Source organism: Somniosus microcephalus, chromosome 26, assembly GCF_052327205.1.
Source record: "Somniosus microcephalus isolate GS21.2 chromosome 26, FLI_Smic_1.0, whole genome shotgun sequence".
Lineage (NCBI taxonomy): Eukaryota > Metazoa > Chordata > Chondrichthyes > Squaliformes > Somniosidae > Somniosus > Somniosus microcephalus.
In genome coordinates, this window is record NC_141012.1 from 42,316,673 (window position 1) to 42,335,456 (window position 18,784).

At 47.0% G+C, this 18,784-nt stretch overlaps 1 protein-coding gene across 3 annotated transcripts in view; it reads right to left on the reverse strand.

Moving 5' to 3' along the window:
- Nucleotides 1–6,416: 6,416 nt before the first annotated feature.
- The window catches only part of LOC147100418 (uncharacterized), a 79,063-nt gene continuing 66,695 nt past the window's right edge, over nt 6,417–18,784 (reverse strand). For 2 of the 3 annotated variants that reach the window (XM_085968103.1, XM_085968101.1), the window contains 3 exons: nt 14,802–14,864; nt 13,048–13,077; nt 6,417–12,941 (listed from right to left, as the gene is read on the reverse strand). In XM_085968103.1, the coding sequence (XP_085824229.1) occupies nt 12,827–12,941; nt 13,048–13,077; nt 14,802–14,864 (208 nt within the window). In that variant the 3' untranslated portion in view covers nt 6,417–12,826. Of the gene's footprint in view, nt 12,942–13,047; nt 13,078–14,801; nt 14,865–17,715; nt 18,574–18,784 lie in introns of those variants that run through there. The other variant, XM_085968102.1, reaches the window with a different exon arrangement.

Here is an 18,784-nt window from a genome sequence, read left to right on the forward strand (position 1 = left end):
ATTTTAAAGTGTCCCAATAAGCTGGTCACATGGTATGGCAGCCATTTTGTATGCCCCTTTTTCTGGGCTTCTTTTTAAAACAGTCTTTAAAATCATGGCCTCTTCTGCCATTTGACCCTTATTAATATAAAGTCCAATTTTGCGAATCCTACAGCTCATTTCAGGGTCAAATATGACACCAAGGTTGTGAACAGTGTGGTTCAGCCTCAAATTATGTCATTTGTGACTTTGAGAGCTGTTTCGGTACTGTGGCAGGGGCAGAAATCTGATTGGAGGGATTCAAACATGGAGTTCCGGGAAAGATGGGCACGGGTTTGAGAGGTGGCGATAATGGAGTTGTTGACTAATCATTGCAATCAATCTCCAGTAAAACCCAGTGGTGGAGAGTTCTGGGAACCATAGGCCCACAGTCACCTTCCTCCCACACACGCTGCACTCACATCATATCTCAAATTCCTCATACTCTATTCCAAAATGGTATTTTCTGAAATAAATCATATCTAATTTGTGTTACGAGATAACAGCCAGGAGCAGCAAGCTGACCCCCAGGGACAGTGAGGCCGGTTGCCAAGGCCCGGTTGCTGTCACGCTGGTACCTCCATCACCAACCAGAGATTGAGCCAGGGGCGAAACGCATACAATGTTCGAAACACACAGCAGTCCCCGACTGTGAAGCAAAAATACAAAATGAACAACTTTGATGTGCACCCTTCATCAGAACTAAAATGGGAAAGGGATAGCGATGATGAACGGGACGAGAGACCAACGTAAGTCATGATACAGAGAGGGAACATAACTTCACACATGGCATCGCTGTGAGAGAACTAACAAATTCCACAGCACAAACAGTACTGGGAAAACAACACAGCTTGCTGGAAATCTGAAATAAAAACAAAAACTGCTGGAAATTCATTCGGGATCTGTGAAGAGAAAACACATTAATTGTGTTGGATGTGTCCCTTTCATTGAAGCTGGGACCTTCAGGTTTTTATGGAAATCACCCCACGAGTGTATGTTTCTCATTTTAAATGCTTTTCTGGGTTTGGGGGGGGGGGGGCGGTGGGTGATGTCACTAATTAAACAGACCATGCAAGGCACATGCCCAAGATTAACCCATTGTATTAAGTGTGGGGCAATGAATGAAGAACAAGAAAGCGGCAAAGTTTAATCCCCGCCTGATTTTACTTTCCATTGAAGTCAGTCGGTGGGGTGTACAACAGGCGGCCAATCAGTTTCTCGACGGGTGGATTCGGTTAAAATGACCCCCACCAGCTCTCCCAGCCTAGCACTTTGAATGCCCCAATGTCCTTCCAAAGGTGAAGCACCTCAGGTTGTTCTCAGCTAGGCACCAAAGGGTGGAAGGTGTGGGCCCAGCCAGCTCCGGGTGAGGTAGTTGCACGGTGTTGGGGGTCTTTGTTTTTGTTGCTCACGGTGAATGGAGCAAAGTGGAGGATTCGTGTCCCAAACGACAGGGAGACCAACAACCCTCCAGATTGGCTGCATCCAGAAATGTGCAGGTGGACAGCTAACCCTCCTCATCCTGAAGCAAATCGCCCCATGCCTCCGGTGTGGATTACTCAGGATACTCGATGCTTTGTGCTGTGTTGCATATTCAAGTCAATGGTGCAGGTTAGTGTAGTGGTTATGCTACTGGACAAGTAATCCGGAGAATGAGAGTTCAATCCCACCATGGCATTTTGAGAATTTGAATGGTGTTTACAAAAAAAATCTGGTGTAAAACCCCAACTAGTTCACTCTGACATTTTAGGGAAGGAAATGTGCTGTGATTACCCAGGCTGGCCTTTGTGACTCCAGTCCCACACCAGTGTGGTTGACTGCTAATTACTTAGCAAGCCACTTAGTTGCAAACAACCGCCATCAGTGGTTCAAGGCGGCGGCGGCCCACCACCACCACCTTCTCAGGGCAGCTCGGGAGGGACACCGACCGTGCCAGCGACACCCACATCCAGAGAATGAATGAAACAGAAATGAGCTGAAATTTCAATCTCTCCCTGTTCTACTTCAGTCTGGGGTTCCCATCAAAGTACAGAAACATCTTATTACTTTGAGAGATCGTTGTCTCTCCCTGCAATTGAAGTTAGGGTGATTCAATTGCAGATATTTCACCAAGCAGTTTTTCAAAGCCATGTCGGACATGGACTGGGGCACGGGAGGCGCACGGCACACGGACTGGGGCATGGGAGGCAGGTGGGTCACCGGGGGCGCGGGCGGCCCACCGGCGGGGGCACGGGAGGCGCGCGGCCCACCGACTGGGGCACGGGAGGCGCGCGGCCCACCGACTGGGGCACGGGAGGCGCGCGGCCCACCGACTGGGGCACGGGAGGCGCGCGGCCCACCGACTGGGGCACGGGAGGCGCGCGGCCCACCGACTGGGGCACGGGAGGCGCGCGGCCCACCGACTGGGGCACGGGAGGCGCGCGGCCCACCGACTGGGGCACGGGAGGCGCGCGGCCCACTGACTGGAAAGGAATGGTTGAAATAGGGATGCAGCTGCAATTCTGCTGCTCCAGGTGAGGAGAGCTCACACATTCCATGACCTGCACTGCACAAAATCAAATGTTAGTTACGTTTTTCTCTCTTTGAATTTGGGGTCCTAAAATTCTGAGGATTCACGAGGGAATCCCAGGGGTCCCGGAAGCCATCAGAAGAGACGTTGAACCAATGCCCTGTCTGTTGGATGCAGGAACATCCCATGGCACTATTCAAAACCGAGCGGGGTGTAAGTTCAGCTGGGATGCAGGTCTGTGTGGAAGACTGGTGAAGAAAAGCGTGCTGCCAGTAGGGAAAAAACCCAGAAACAGGGCACATCACGATCTGCTTTTACAATCAAAGAATTTTAATATTTCTATTTTTCAAAAACAGAAACAAACAAATGTGGAGATCAACAGGTACAGCTTTATTTCAGCCAACAACATCAGGTTAAACACTAACAAACAATCGGCCGAACAGTTTACATACAGATTGAGGCATGTCAAAAGGCACTGAGCTGTTAACAATGAGGTTAAAAGGACTGGATTTTTTTTGGCTGCCAAATGGCACACATTGCAAGTCTGTGACCTGTTCAGAAAGGTGAATATTTTTGTCCTTTTTGAACAGTGTGGATGTCAATCAAAATACTACTGGAAAAGCACCTGCTGCTATTTTGCATAGACTGCTTCCCTCGAGTCTCCCAACAACCCGTTAAAGGAATACTGTCCTGCTGGGACGGTGAGTAGAATACTACGAATGCACAACCGTGCATCTAACCTACTGCCATGTTTTCTGTTACATTGACAGCACGCAGATATACAAAAGAAAATGGGCTATTAAAGTGATTTGTTAAGTAAACTAGCATCTGTTAAACAGACATACTGAGAGTGCTGTAAAACTTGACAATCTAAAAGTGGCCAAATGTACTGACAAGCTTTGAGGGCAAGAGGCTGCTTGGCTATAACATGATGTGCTGCTCATTTTCCTTCAAAAGATAAGATCTTAAATTCTGTGAGAACCACGAGTCAACAACCTGCAAATGTGAAAACACCGACTCTCTCCAACCCTTGAATGTCTGGCCTTGGTTAATGAAGTGTCAAAACAGATAGGAGAGAGAGAGAGAGACACACACACATTAATCTCACAGTTTGGGACACGAGTGCTGTGGCGAGTTGCCAAGTTTTGGGGTATAAGGGATGTTGTAGATTAGCATTCGGGTCTGTTGTCGAGGGTGACCTGGTCAGTTGCCAGTTAAGGTCATACGTCTAGTCATTGTGGCGTTGACCTCTCACCTGGCGTTGGTACATATGTGGTGTTGCTTAAAATCACCTGAGCTTAAAGTAAATGATTTTAGACGCTTGCTTGGAATAAGTACATGAATCGAGTACAGTTTGTATTCTGGTAATTGCTTGTAACTTCCTGTTGATTTTTTAAGTAAAAGAAGTTTCACAGATTGATTGGGTTGTGTGTTGTCTGTTCCACGGGTCTGAACTCTAAACTGTCACACAATCGGAGCGTCTTAGTGCACATTGTAAAGATGTGCTTGTCACTGCAAATTAGTAGTAATAAAAATTTTTTTTCACATTTTTAAAATTTTGATATAAAGTTGCAGAAAGAACGGGTAGGTTTATTGCCCACTAAATCTCCCCTCAGTGCCGTTTTCTTCCTGTCCTCCAGTTTGTGTGTTTATTCTGCACACGCCAATTCCATTTTATGAGCTTTGCTCGTGAAATCCAATCACGAAACATATTCTCCGCCTTTCACGAAAAAAATGGTATGGTTTGAATGGTAAAAGAACCACAGGGGCTCTGTGTTACTGTGTCAGCACAGTGTGGAACCTGGGCTTGAATACAGCTAAATCCGTTTTTTTATTCATCGTGGGATGTGGGCATCGCTGGCGAGGCCAGCATTTATTGCCCATCCCTAGTTGCCCCTTGAGAAGGTGGTGGTGAGCCGCCTTCTTGAACCGCTGCAGTCCGTGTGGTGAAGGTGCTCCCACAGTGCTGTTAGGAAGGGAGTTCCAGGATTTTGACCCAGCAACAAATGAAGGAACGGCGATATTTTTTCAAGTCAGGATGGTGAGTGACTTGGAGGTGGTGGTGTTCCCATGCGCCTGCTGCCCTTGTCCTTCTAGGTGGAAGAGGTCACGGGTTTGGGAGGTGCTGCTGAAGAAGCCTTGGCGAGTTGCTGCAGTGCATCTTTTAGATAGTACACACTGCAGCCACGGTACGCCGGGGGTGGAGGGAGTGAATGTTTAAGATGGTGGATGGGGTGCCAATCAATCAAGCAGGCTGCTTTGTCCTGGATGGTGTTGAGCTTCTTGTGTGTTGTCAGAGCTGCACTCACCCAGGCAAGTGGAGAGTATTCCATCACACTCCTGACTTGGGCCTTGTAGATGGAATGAAAGATTTCCCCCTTCCCCATAGGCTGAAAGGGACCAGCATCAAGTAAATCTGAGGCGGTCTTAACCCAGTGTCTAGTTGCGGTGAGGAACAGGATATTCTCTGTTCCTCCATGAATGAACCGTGCATCTGTTGTGTGTAAAACAGTTGCAGAATTTCCCCATTTGCTGGTGAGAACTGGTTACTGAATCATCAAAAATAGTCTCCCAAGCGAGAGAAAATTGTAAAAGAATAAGGAGCCAAAAATCCTCCTCTTTATAAAAGGGGAGGAAAAGTTAAACGTGTTACTGAGCTCTGCCCAGTGTTTTATAACCGAGAATTTTTCTACCGGTACTTAGACATTTAAAAATAATGATCCTAGTTCCTCAACAATATATATCTATTACTTAGTTATCTCTTTCCTTATGAAGAGACATAGTGGGTCGATATTGACTGCCTTTGTCTGGCATTAATAGCCTCAAAATGGAGTCGACAGCCATAGCGCCTTATCAACACGATGCGGCCAGCTCCATTTTGAAAGGGGCCTACTGTTGGGTGTCCAAAGCGCCACCTGTTTCAGGTGATAGGGCCCTTTATGTAAATCAGGGTCCTATAACTTGAGCAGTGCACACTCCGACCCGTTCTTCAGGCAACGGAACCAAAGAGGCCTGCTAAAGGCAAGTGGCAAATTAATTTTTTTTGGGTCCCGGAGGAACTAGGTTTGGAGCCCAGAAGCTCGCCTGCCAGATTTAACTGAGGCCGGGGCCTCTTCACTGCCAGAGCAGGCACTCTGCTGGTCAGCCCCCTAAAGTCAAAAGAGGCCCCCTCATAAAGAGAGTCTCTGTATCTATTACTTTAATTATTTTCTTTTATAACTTGTTCAAAGATCTTTAGGGTTTGTACACACCCAAGGTCAATACTGGGACAGAAAACTGGCTTCGCGCCAATTCTTTGTCACAAAATGTTGCCCCTTGGTAAATCACTCGCCCCATTTATCATACATATTACATATTCTTAGTATACAAGACAATGTTCTGTTTTTAAATACACAATCAACCATTTACATTTAAAATAATTTATCATAAACTTATCTATCCTTCTTCTACCTCCCGTGAGCAGTTTATCGTGATTACTTCACTTTATGTATGGGGCTGCTTTTTTCAGTTACCTGTTGAGATCGCACTCTGTCTCTATTCCTTCCTTTTCAACATCATGTCCCAACCTTCTGACAGCATTAACTCCATGATAATATATGCAGCTTATATAATGCAATTACACCATTTATTCAGGTATATTTTCCTCCAGTCAGTAATGGGAAAATTGGTGCACGCAAATAAGAAATTGTGCTGCTTCATACTGCCACTCACGTCGGTGAAATAAAAACTTATAGTCTCAATGCAGTGGGCCATTTCTCAAGTAGTGGTGGAGGTCAGTGCTCACTCCGACCCGTTCTTTGCCTTTAGCAGGCCTCTTTGGTTCCGTTGCCTGAAGAACGGGTCGGAGTGTGCACTGCTCAAGTTATAGGACCCTGATTTACATAAAGGGCCCGATCACCTGAAACAGGTGGCGCTTTGGACACCCAACAGTAGGCCCCTTTCAAAATGGAGCTGGCCGCATCGTGTTGATAAGGCGCTATGGCTGTCGACTCCATTTTGAGGCTATTAATGCCAGACAAAGGCAGTCAATATCGACCCACTATGTCTCTTCATAAGGAAAGAGATAACGAAGTAATAGATATATATTGTTGAGGAACTAGGATCATTATTTTTAAATGTCTAAGTACCGGTAGAAAAATTCTCGGTTATAAAACACTGGGCAGAGCTCAGTAACACGTTTAACTTTTCCTCCCCTTTTATAAAGAGGAGGATTTTTGGCTCCTTATTCTTTTACAATTTTCTCTCAGTCAAGAACTGGTGTGGCTCTTACCCATGTGGTACTAGCACTCAGTTTTCTATGTTAGCTTACATCACACATAGGTCCAGGTGTAGATTTGGATGGTTGCAGGGAACCCATAACGGTGGGAGTGGAAAACTGCAGGCAAGTCTTTTTTTTTTTTTTTTTTTAAAGGGGTAGGAACAATTAAAGGGGAGTGATTGATAGAATAGGAGGACAAAAAAAAATCTGAAACCCTTTGCAAAGGCTGAAAATTGGGCGAGGGTTTCCATTTGACTATTCCAACGCACTCCTGGCTGGCCTCCCACATTCCACCCTACGTAAACTTGGTGATCCAAAACTCGGCTGCCCGTGTCCTCACTCGCACCAAGTCCCGTTCGCCCATCACCCCTGTGCTCGCTGATCTACAGTGGCTCCCAGGTAAGCAACACCTCGATTTTAAAATTCTCATCCTTGTTTTCAAATCCCTCCATGGCCTCGCCCCTCCCCATCTCTGCAATCTCCTCCAGCCCCACAACCCCCCGAGATATCTGCGCTCCTCTAATTCTGCCCTCTTGAGCATCCCTGATTATAAAATCGCTCCACCATTGGTGGCCGTGCCTTCTGTTGCCTAGGCCCAAAGCTCTGGAATTCCCTCCCTAAGCCTCTCCACCTCTCTTTCCTCCTTTAAGACGCTCCTTAAAACCTACCCTTTTGACCAAGCTTTTGGTCACCTGCCCTAATTTCTCCTTATGTGGCTCGGTGTCAATTTTTTTTCTTTTAATACTCCTGTGAAGCGCCTTGGGACATTTTACTACATTAAAGGCGCTATATAAATACAAGTTGTTGTTGTATTTTGAAAAATATTTAAAGTTGGAATTTGGGTAATTTATAACTTTCAAACTGCATATATAACTCAAAAATGTTGCCCAAGCTCAATTTACGCTTCTGCTTTTTTATTGCTTTAGCTTACACTAGGTAGCCGCTTTGAGTTTTGAGCTTCGGATCAGATTGTTGACCGGCTCCACGAAGGTGCTTCTCCATCAGGCTACCAGGGATTGAATGCATGTCGGGCCCATGGGGGTTGGGGGTAATATATTAGCATGGATCGAGCATTGGTTAATGGACAGAAACCAGAGAGTAGGAATAAACAGGTCATTTTCAGGATGGCAGAGTGTAACTCGTGGAGTGTCGCAAGTATCGGTGCTTGGGCCTCAGCTATTCACAATCTACATCAATGACTTAGATGAAGGGAACGAGTGTAATGTATCCACGTTTACTGATGATACAAAGCTAGGTAGGAAAGTAAGCTGTGAGGAGGACACAAAAAGTCTGCAAAGGGATATAGACCAGATTGGGCAAGAAGGTGGCAGATGTATAGTGGGGAAATGTGAAATTATTCACTTTGGTCGGTAGAATGGAAAAGTTGAATTTTTTTTTTTTTTTAAAAAGGCGAGAGACTAGGAAATGTTGGGATTCAGAGGGATTTGGGTGTCCTTGTACATGAATTGCAGAACGCTAACATGCAGGTACAACAAGCCATTAGGAAGGCAAATGGTAGGTTAGCCTTTATTGCAAGGGGGTGGCAGTATCAGAGTAAGGAAGTCTTGCTGCAATAAAAAGGACTTCGAGACCACACCCGGAGCAGTGTACAGTTTGGTCTCCTTACCTAAGGATGGATATACTTGCATTAGAGGGGGTGCAACAAAGGTTTAACTGATTGATTTCTGGGATGAGCGGGTTGTCCAATGAGGAGAGATCGAGTAGATTGGGCCGATATTTTCTGGAATTTAGAAGAATGAGGTGTTGTCTCATTGAAATGTATAAAATTCTTAGCGAGCTTGACAGGGTAGATGCAGAGAGGCTGCTTCCCCTGGTTGGAGAGTCTAGAACCAGGGGTCATAATCTCAGAATAAGGGGTCGGCCATTTAGGACTGAGATGAGGAGAAATCTCTTCACTGTGAATCTGTGGAATTCTCTACCCCAGAGGGCTGTGGAGGCCCAGTCGTTGAGTATATTTAAGACAGAGATCGATAGATTTTTGAGCACTAAGGGAATCGAGGGATGTGAGGAGAGAGCGGGAAAATGGAGTTGAAGTTTAGCCATGATTTTATTGAATGGAGCAGGCTCGAGGGGCTGTATGGCCTACTCCTACTCCTATTTCTTGCATTATGTATGGACAACTACCATGCAGCCACTTCACCCTCACTGGACCACCACATCGCAGGGGAATATTCCACACGAGGTTGGACTGCTCACCAAGCCACTGGCCTTCTTGAAATTCTGCTGATGTTACAGCGGAGCTATACAAGAATATAGAATATCTAATGTAGAATACAAAAATGTTGGGGTGCCAATCAAGGCATTGCAATTCTGTGGGACAGGCTGGATGGCCCACTGGGTCTTTTCCTATCTGTCATGTTCATATGTAATAGAGGAAAGGGCATTCAGCCCATGTCCCGCTGCTCTTTACTGAATCACGATTCAATTTGCATTCCCGTTTGAATGCTTCAACTGAGCCCGAGCTCACTGCACCGGATGTCAGCCTGTCTCACGCACCAATTAACTTACATATGAAGAGGATAACCTGAAGCCATTTTATTTATCTTCATGCCCCCTGGTCTTTATTTGGTTCTGCCTCTCCATGTTAATCTGATAAATTATTACTTTAAAGCTTAAGGCCAGATCATGTGTTGATTCTTCCATAATGCAGAATCACAGTATCTCGGGCACCACCTCGCACTACGTGTAGAAATTCATCTCGCTCACTGTGAGATGGCGAGCCATGTCCAGTCACTTGCTTTACTCATACTTTCCCTTAAATCACTTTTCCCCATAGGGAATTAATTTTGCTTCCTCAGCCTATATATCACAGTTCTAATCATTCTGTAATCATATTTGTTATTCTTTAAGTTGCCGACACACACTACTGGACATTTTTCATTATTAAATGCATCTGCCCAAGTGTCAGTCTTGGCTCAGTAGTCAAATGCTCTCCCGAGTCAGAAGGTTGTGGGTTCAAAGTCCCACTCCAGAAACTTGAGCACATAATCTAGACCGACAGTCCAGTGCAGTGCTGAGGGAGTGCTGCACTGTCGGAGGTTCCGTCTTTCGGATGAGACGTTAAACCGAGGCCCCGTCTGCCCCCCTTGGGTGGATGCAAAAAGATCCCACATTACTATTTGGAGACGAGAAGTTCTCCCGCTGTCCTGGCCAATATTTATCTCGTTATCCCAAGAAACCGGAGGCAAGATCTAATGTTGCCATTTCAGCTGTGATACTTGGGGGGGTTGGAACCGGAAAATGGGGCGGGAGCCTGTTCCGGCAGGCCCCGTCCACTTTTGTCAAATGTTACGTTGGGCACCAGGAGCACGCGCGCACTTCCCAGCACATGTAAAATAATGAAGCGGTAACAATACTGTGATGTCATGTCACATTTTGTCTTTGTTTGCACTGGTTGTAATTGAAGTCTGTATAAAGCAGGCGTCCCCTATTGTTATAATACAATGGTACAGGAGGAAGTGAATTCAGAGGAGCAGAGCGGCAAAAACGGAGTTTCCTGGCTAATCTTTACATTGCAACGGTTGGGATTCTAGATGTGTAATACACAACGTTACTCATCAGAATTAGAATAGATATATGAGTGAGAGAAGTGGAAACCAGCCAGTCTGAATCTCGTCTCACTTGTGTGGGTCAAAAGATTACAGTGTAATACTGGCCATGGTTTGAGGGCACGAGGCTGCTTGGCTATAACATGAGGTGCTGCTCGTTTTCCTTTGAAAGATAATAGCTTGAAAATTCTGTGAGAACCCCGAGTCAACCAGCTGTAAATGTGAAAACACCGACTCTCTCCAACCCTTGAATGTCTGGCCTTGGTTAACGAAGGGGTCGATTTTCCTGAAGCTGTCGGGAAGGCGGCGGGACTACAACTTTCAGGTTTTAGACCCAACTACTTCGACGTCTGGCCAATCCGCGCGATTTTCCCTTGATTGACCTTGTTGAGCCCGCCCAGCAGGCTCAGCAGGCCAGTTAAGGGCCACCCGGCAACAGGTGACGTCACAGACTGAAATTTCATCTGTCAAGAGTTCTTGACAGATGAAATATCAGTGTTTCACAGCTGTTTGAAGCTGTGAAACACTGACAGTCTGAGTTCTAACCCGAGTCCTTCTGCACAGACTCAGTTAGAACTCTCAGCAGCACTCAAAGCTGAAGGCTGTCACTTTTCACAGATCGCAGCCGTTCAGCTTTAAGTGCCGGCTGAGTGATGGGCTCCAGACGGCTACAGGAAGAAAGGCTAAGGTAAGTACAGGTAAGTAAAAGTTCTTTACACACATTAGACACACCAAACACACTTACCTTTGCACTCATGCACCCATCACTCACCTGAGCACCGGCATCACGACCCCTCCAACTCCTTCAACCCGATGGCCTGCCTGCTCTAACCTGGCGTGGTTTGGAGCCGTCGGGAATCCCACACAAAACCCCTCAAAATAGGGATTAGGCTAAAAACTGCCTGTTAACTACCTGTTAACAGGCAGTTAATTGGCACTAATCCCTTCCCGCCTGGTTTCGGCAGGTCTCAGTGTGGGGCAGGTACCCACCGCCCCTGAAACTTGCGTGGGGCGGGGTTTTGGGCGGGATGGTGTCGGGACCCCCAAATTCAGGATTTTCCCCCTCCCATATGCCTGAAACCCCGCCTAACTGCTCCAAGAAAATCAACCCCGAAGTGTCAAAACAGATCGGAGAGAGAGAGACAGACACACACACACACACACACACATTAATCTCAGTTTGGGACACGAGTGCTGTGGGCGAGTTGTGATATTGTAGACTGGCATTCGGGGCTGTTGTCGAGGGTGACCGGGTCAGTTGCCAGTTAAAGTCATACGTCTAGTCATCATTGACCTCTCACCTGGTGTTGGTATGTACATGGTGTTGCTTAAAATCACCTGAGCTTAAAGTAAATGATTTTAGATGCTTGCTTGGAATAAGTACATGAATTGAGTACAGTTTGTATGCTGATAAAAATCAACAAGAGGTTACAAGTAATTAAGTAAAAGAAGTTTCACAGATTCATTGGGTTTTGTGTTGTCTGTTCCACAGGTCTGAACTCTATAAACTGTCAGATAACCGGAACATCTTACAACAGTCCCTAAGCAGCGTCTGATGATCAGCTTTTTAAAATGCCTCAATCGAAGATTTTAACAACTTACATTTATATAGCGCCTTTAACATAGTAAAATAACCCAAGCCGCTTCACAGGAGGGTAATCAGACAAAAACGGACACCGACCCACAGAGAGAGAAATAAGGACAAGTGCCCAAACACTTGGTCAAAGAGATCGATTTTAAGCAGCGTCTTAAAGGAAGCGAGAGCGAGATGGAGAGGCAGAGCGGTTTGGGGGGAGGGAATTCCAGAGCCTTCGGCCTAGGCAGCTGCAGGCAGTCTCCAATGGTTCGGTGAAGGAAGTGGATGATGCACAAGAGGTCAGACTGGAAGGAACACAGTTCAGGGATGGTTGCAGGGCTGGAGGAGATTACAGAGATCGGGAGGGGCGCGGCCATTGATGGATTTGAACATGAGGATAAGAATTTTGAAATCGAGGCCTGGGAGCCAATGTAGACCAGCGAGCACCGGGGCAAGGACGAACGGGACTTAGTGCGAGTGAGGACACGGACAGCAGAGTTTTGGATGAACTCAAGTTTACAGAAGGTGGAAGATCGAAGCCGGCCAGGAGAGCGTTGGAATAGTCGAGTCTGGAGGTAACAGCAGCACGGCTGAGGCGGGCGATATTACGGAGATGGAAGTAGACACTCTTTGTGATGGAGCAGATACGGGTCTGTAGCTCAGCTGTGGGTCAAATAGGAGGCCGAGGTTGCGAACAGACTGGTTTTGCCCGAGACAGTGGCAGTGGGGAGGTGTTTGGAATCGCTGGTGAGGAGCCAGAGTTTGTGGTGAGGGCCAACGACAACGGCTTATAAAAAATGGTTTTAAAAATTACAAATTAGAAAGAAATGAATAATAAGACAATGCAACAATGGCTGGTACATTGTGCTGAATACGGCATCACGTCAAAAAATGACTTAACTGTTGGGCTTCAGCGCCAGAGCTGCTGCTGCTGTTGGTTCTATTGTACGTCCTGTATAATCTCCCATATTCTGTGGCGTTTCTCTCTCTGTCCTATACTGTGGCTCACACCTAGGAATACAGAATACAGAAAGTGTTCACCGTCGAGAACGGTACTTTTACTCTGCATTTGTACTTTAAAAAAAAAATGTACAGTATAATATTTTTATCAACGTACCAAACTCTTCGACTACGCTCTTCTGAAATTCTAAGAAATAAAAAAAATTAGTTTCAGACAAGTTGAATTTATCAAATCTAAGAACAGAATTTGCTGGAAGCACAGCAGGTTGGTTAGTATCTGTAAAGACAAGTTAACTTATCTGGTGTATACACATCAGAGTCATTTTTAAAACCCCGAAACGTGCAAGAGGTAGAGTGAAGGAGTGGCAGTATTGAGATCTTGGGATAGACGGAGTTAGAGTAGGAGACAGTGCGACGAGGTTTGATTTCAGCACAGGGAGGGGGAAAGCCGTGTGGAATACTGTACACAGCAGAAGGGGCACAAACCGCCCCTCCCCCTCTCCGTGATACATGTAGGAAAGCTCATTTGCTCCCCGTGATTTAGATACACACACACGATTTGTTCAAACCCCTGACTGAATAACTCCCCTAAAATAAGTGCGATTCGTTGTCCCAAATAGTTCAAAATATAAAATGGTGGCCTTTGTTAATGAGCTGTCTACATTAAACACTGAGTTTAAGGTCTGAAAATCAACCCAAATGGAATGAAGAAAACATTAAATAAGGAAGAAACAGGGGCACAATGGTCCGTTGTGTTGAGGAAGGGGAGTTTCACGCTCCGCCACTTTTCTCCTGCAAGATTGGCAGCCTACCTGCAGGCCTCTGGGGCAGGTGCACTCAGAACATGCGTTGCAAGATGTTCCTGCTCTGCATATTTACCAATGTGCGTCTCAAAATCAACTGGGGGCATCGAGAGAGTTTTTTTTAAATACCCGTTGTTGCCCTGGCAAGGCTATAGTGAGCTGCTGCCTCGACAATTGTTTTATAACCGAGTGGCTTGCTTGGCCACTGCAGAGGGCAGTAAGAGTCAATCGTAGTGTGGGTTGAAGTCACACGTAGGCCAAACCAGGTAGAGGGGGCAGCTTCCCTTCCGTGAATGCCATTAGTGAAGCAATCTGGTTTCTATGGCGTCTTTAAATCACTGGAGTTGTAAAATAAAATCTTAGTAACTTGTCAAGTGGAATTTGAATGTATAACCTCTGGTTCACTAATCCAGTAAATGATCATATCTGCCCACTACAGTAAAGGCATATGGGATACTTACATTCTATGTCTCAGCTAATGAAGGCAAGAGCAGGGAGGTTATGATGGAACTGTACAAAACGATGGTAAGGCCACAGCTGGAGTACCGTGTGCAGTTCTGGTCACCACACTATAGGAGGGATGTGATTGCATTGGAGAGGGTGCAGAGGAGATTCACCAGGATGTTACCTGGGCTGGAGCGTTTCAGCTATGAAGAGAGACTGGACAGGCTGGGGTTGTTTTCCTTAGAGCAGAGAAGGCTGGCGGTGGACCTGATTGAGGTGCACAAAATTATGAGGGGCATAGATAGGGTAGATAGAAAGAAACTTTTCCCCTTAGTAGAGGGGTCAATAACCAGGAGGCATAGTTTCAGGGTAAGGGGCAGGAGGTTTAGGGGGGATTTGAGGAAAACTTTTTCACCCAGAGGGTGGTTGGAATCTGGAACTCACTGCCTGAAAGGGTGGTAGAGGCAGGAACCCTCAACATTCAAGAAGCATTTAGATGAGCACTTGAAACGCCATAGCATACAAGGCTATGGACCAAGTGCTGGAAAATGGGATTAGAATAGACAGGACTTGATGGCCGGCGCGGACACGATGGGCCGAAGGGCCTCTTTCTGTGCTGTATAACTCTATCACTCTATCTATGACTCCATGACTGTTTTTGTACCTTAACTGCTGCTGCTGGTTGATCTGCTCAACTTCCCCTCCAGGAAGGACAGTCTCAGGTGGGCTGCAAAGGATAAAAGGCACAACCTTGTCACCATGGTCAGAAGCTGCATTTTAACAACACAAGAACGGAATAGGGAAAGACCAGTCGGACCCATCAGGCCCGTTCCCAAACCCAGCCCCGGGTACAATCCACCTCGTCGGGGATCGCACACAGTCTCCCGAGGGAGACACCGACCAGCTCAGGTAACGAGGTTCAATGTAATTTCTCCAAACCACCCCCCCGACCCAATAAGATAATTGAGCAGAACTCCAGGTTATTAATCAGGTCTTGCAGCTCTGACCAATTCAATACTGTCACAGTGTTAACAGCACAAAGATTGACATGTTTCACAGACCACGTGATCATCTGGTCTTTGCTTTCAGCTGCCGAACCCTCCGTTTTCCCGACCGATTGTTGTCCACTGTTGGGCTTACCTCCTTAAATGAGACATCCTCCTGTATGCATGGGGGAGATGATAGAAATGCAGGTCGTTGCCTATATTTAGAACCTCCTATTAGAACCTGGTATTTATTCAGGAGGTGCTTAACCCAGTATAGGCTCCTCGTACTGACAGTCTGTTCCACATACCCACCATTTGTCTGTAGAAAAAGAAATTTCTCCAATCTCTTGTCTCACTTGGGTCCAGTCAGTGTGCGTGTGTATGTGCTCACTAACACCTTGCTTATTCTGCAGTGCTGTTGCTGCAGAGCAGACGAGGTGCCATTAGTGCCAGAGATGGTGCACATCGCCAGAAGAGCTGGTTTTAGCCCAAGTGCCCCCGACCACAATATAAATCCAAAGCAGCTTATTGCTGGTCATTTGAAATTTTCAAGGCTGGGATCAATAGATTTTTGTTGGGTAAGGGTATCAAAGGGATACTGAAAGTTAACATGCAGGTACAGCAAGCAATTGGTATGTTGGCCTTTATTACAAGAGGATTTGAGTAAAAGAGTAAAGACGTCTTACTGCAATTATATAGGGCCCTGGTGAGGCCACACCTGGAGTATTGTGTACAGTTTTGGTCTCCTTAACCAAGGAAGGATATACTTGCCATGGAGGGAATGCAACGAAGGTTCACCAGACTGGTTCCTGGGATGGGGGGATTGTCCTATGAGGAGACAGTGAGTAGACTAGGCCTATATGCTCTAGAGTTTAGAAGAATGACAGGTGATCTCATTGAAACATACAAAATTCTTACAGGGCTTGACAGGGTAGATGCAAGGAGAATGTTTCCCCTGGCTGGGGAGTCTAGAACCAGGGGTCACAGTCTCAGAATAAGGGGTCGGCCATTTAGGACTGAGATGAGGAGAAATTTCTTCACAGAGGGTGGTGAATCTTTGGAATTCTCTACCCCAGAGGGCTGTGGAGGCTCAGTCATTGAGTATATTCAAGACAGAGAGCGATAGATTTTTGAATGGTAAAGGGAATCAAGGGATATGGGGATAGTGCAGGAAAGTGGAGATGAGGTAGAAGATCAGCCAGGATCTTATTGAATGGCGGAGCAGGCTCGAAAGGACAAATGGCCGACTCCTGCTCCTATTTCTTATGTTCTTATATGGAGCAAAGGCAGGTAAATGGAGTTGGGGTACAGATCAGCCATGTTCTGACTGAATGGTGGGAAGAGGCTCAAGGGGCTCAATGGCCTCCTCCTGTTCATATGCTCCTGAAGTACTTGCACCCACTTCTAGAGGCCAGCAAAGTGGTTTTGTTGTCACTGTATGGAACTTTCCCAGCCACGTGGAAAGGTAAACTGGACCATGAATACCGCGACAAGGCGCTGGTGAAATTCCTCCCCCCGCCCCTCCAAAATCAGGTGGGTGCCCCACTTGCACCAGAAATGGTGCAGATGCTTGCCCTCGATATTTAAATTACCCCATCCTAGGATTTCTGATGGGGGTGGGTGTGGTTTAAGTTCTGGGTGGGTGGATGTTGTAGCTCCGCCTCAGATCTGCCTTCCAATGGCCACGAGTGGCTTTAAAACACCCAAGCATGTATAGTTTATACTTGTGTCAAAGGGAACTTAGAATCTTAGGCCTAGAAATTCATTAAGGCGCTGCCAGCTTTGCGGCCAGTTACCGCCTAAAGAGGGCTTCTGCGCCAAAAATGAGTTTGCGCTGATATTCAGCGCAGCGGTATTGGCGGCGGTAGCCGTTAGCGCTGCGCCGGCACCGATGACGTCATCGGTGTGCGCAGTGCCCCGGTTCCGCCCCGAAACCGGCCCGATCCCCATATTTAGTAGCGGCCGCCTCCTCCGAAGCGGCCGCAAACAGCGACCAGAAAACGGGGCCGTGCTGTAGCCTTAGTGGGGCGCTTTAAAGGGGAAGGTGCGGCCGGCCGCTTTTTCGGCGGCCGCCTGCCCGCACCTCCTTCCCCGGCCTCCTCCACCACCACCCCCCCGCGGCATTGCCGGCTGCTTTCCGCGAACCCGGCACTTCTCCGTGGTGCCGGGCTCATTTGCCGGCACTCTCCAGCAGCGATCTCCCCGTTGCAGGCAGCTCCCCCTTAAGAGAAGGAGGAGGCCTGCAGTACCGCAGCCTGCTGCTCCGCAGCGGCGCCAAGAGCGCTGAAATTCAGTGTCAGTGCCCCAAGCGGAGGCGGGCACACCCTGGTATAGCGCCCGGTTCCGAATTGGGGCGCAAACACTGAATATCTGACGATCACTAATGGCTCCCCGCCCAGTGCTAACTTTTGGGCGCGAGCGAGCTGGCCGCCCCAAAGTGAATTTCTAGGCCTTACAGTACAGAAGGAGGCCATTCGGCCCATCGTGCCTGTGAAAGAAGCAATGAGATCACCTCTCATCCTCCTAAACTCCAGAAAGTATAGGCCCATCCTACTCGATCTCTCCTCCTAGGACAAACCTCTCATCCCAGGAATCAATCTGGTGAACCTTCGTCGCACCCCCTCCCAGGCAAGTACAGGAAACTTTCGATTAACCGGCCCCTAAATAACCGGAAATGTCGGTTAACCGGCAAAATTCAGGAGTCGGTTCAGGTAAACTTTTATTACTTGCACAGCAACAAATGGAGGAAGGCAAGGGTTTGGCTGCAGCTGTTGCTAAGCTACAGAGATGCTTGCAACTTGTGGACGTTGTTCTGAAGCTGTTGCTAAGCAACAGGGTTTGTTGCTGTATACGGAGCTCTAAAGGTCCGTATCTTTCACTATAGCGTTCGGTTATCCGGAATTGTTGATGAACGGGCACCACGTCGGTCCCGTCCATGCCGGATACCAGAAAGTTTCCTGTATGTCCTTCCTTAGGTACGGAGACCAGAACTGCACACAGTACCCCAGGTGTGGTCTCACCAAAGCCCTGTACAATTTTAGCAAGACTTCCTTGCTCGTCTACTCCAACCCTCTTTGAAAGAGCTCTCCAATTAGTCCCATAGCCTTGTAATTATTTTTTCCCTTTTTCCAGTATTTATCCAATTCACCGTTGAAAGTTATTATTGAATCTGCTTCCACCGCCCTTTCAGATAGCACATTCTAGATCACAACAGCTCGCTGTGTGTGTAAAAAAAATTCTCCTCTTCACCCCTCTGCTTCTTGTGTTTCAGAAACTGGCCAACACTAGAACCAGAAGCAGAAACACTTCAGGAAACTCATACAATTCAGAAAAATTACTTTATGTTTCTTGCAGCAGAGCGGTATCAGATTCAGCCTGTGCAGTTGTTTAAGGCCACTCCTGCTCAAATCAGTGGCACAACAATTCATTGTAGAAAGAAAGCAGACTCTTCTAGAAACACAAACACACAGACAAGCACAGTTAGAGCACAGACACAGGAACATGAACGCATACAGACAGCGAGACAGGTGAGCAGAGTCATGCCATGAGAGGGTGCAGAGGAGATTTACTAGGATGGGGTCAGGGATGAGGGACTTCAGTTCTGTGGGGAGTCCAGAGAAACTGGGATTGTTCTTCTTAGAGCAGAGAAGGTTAAGGGAAG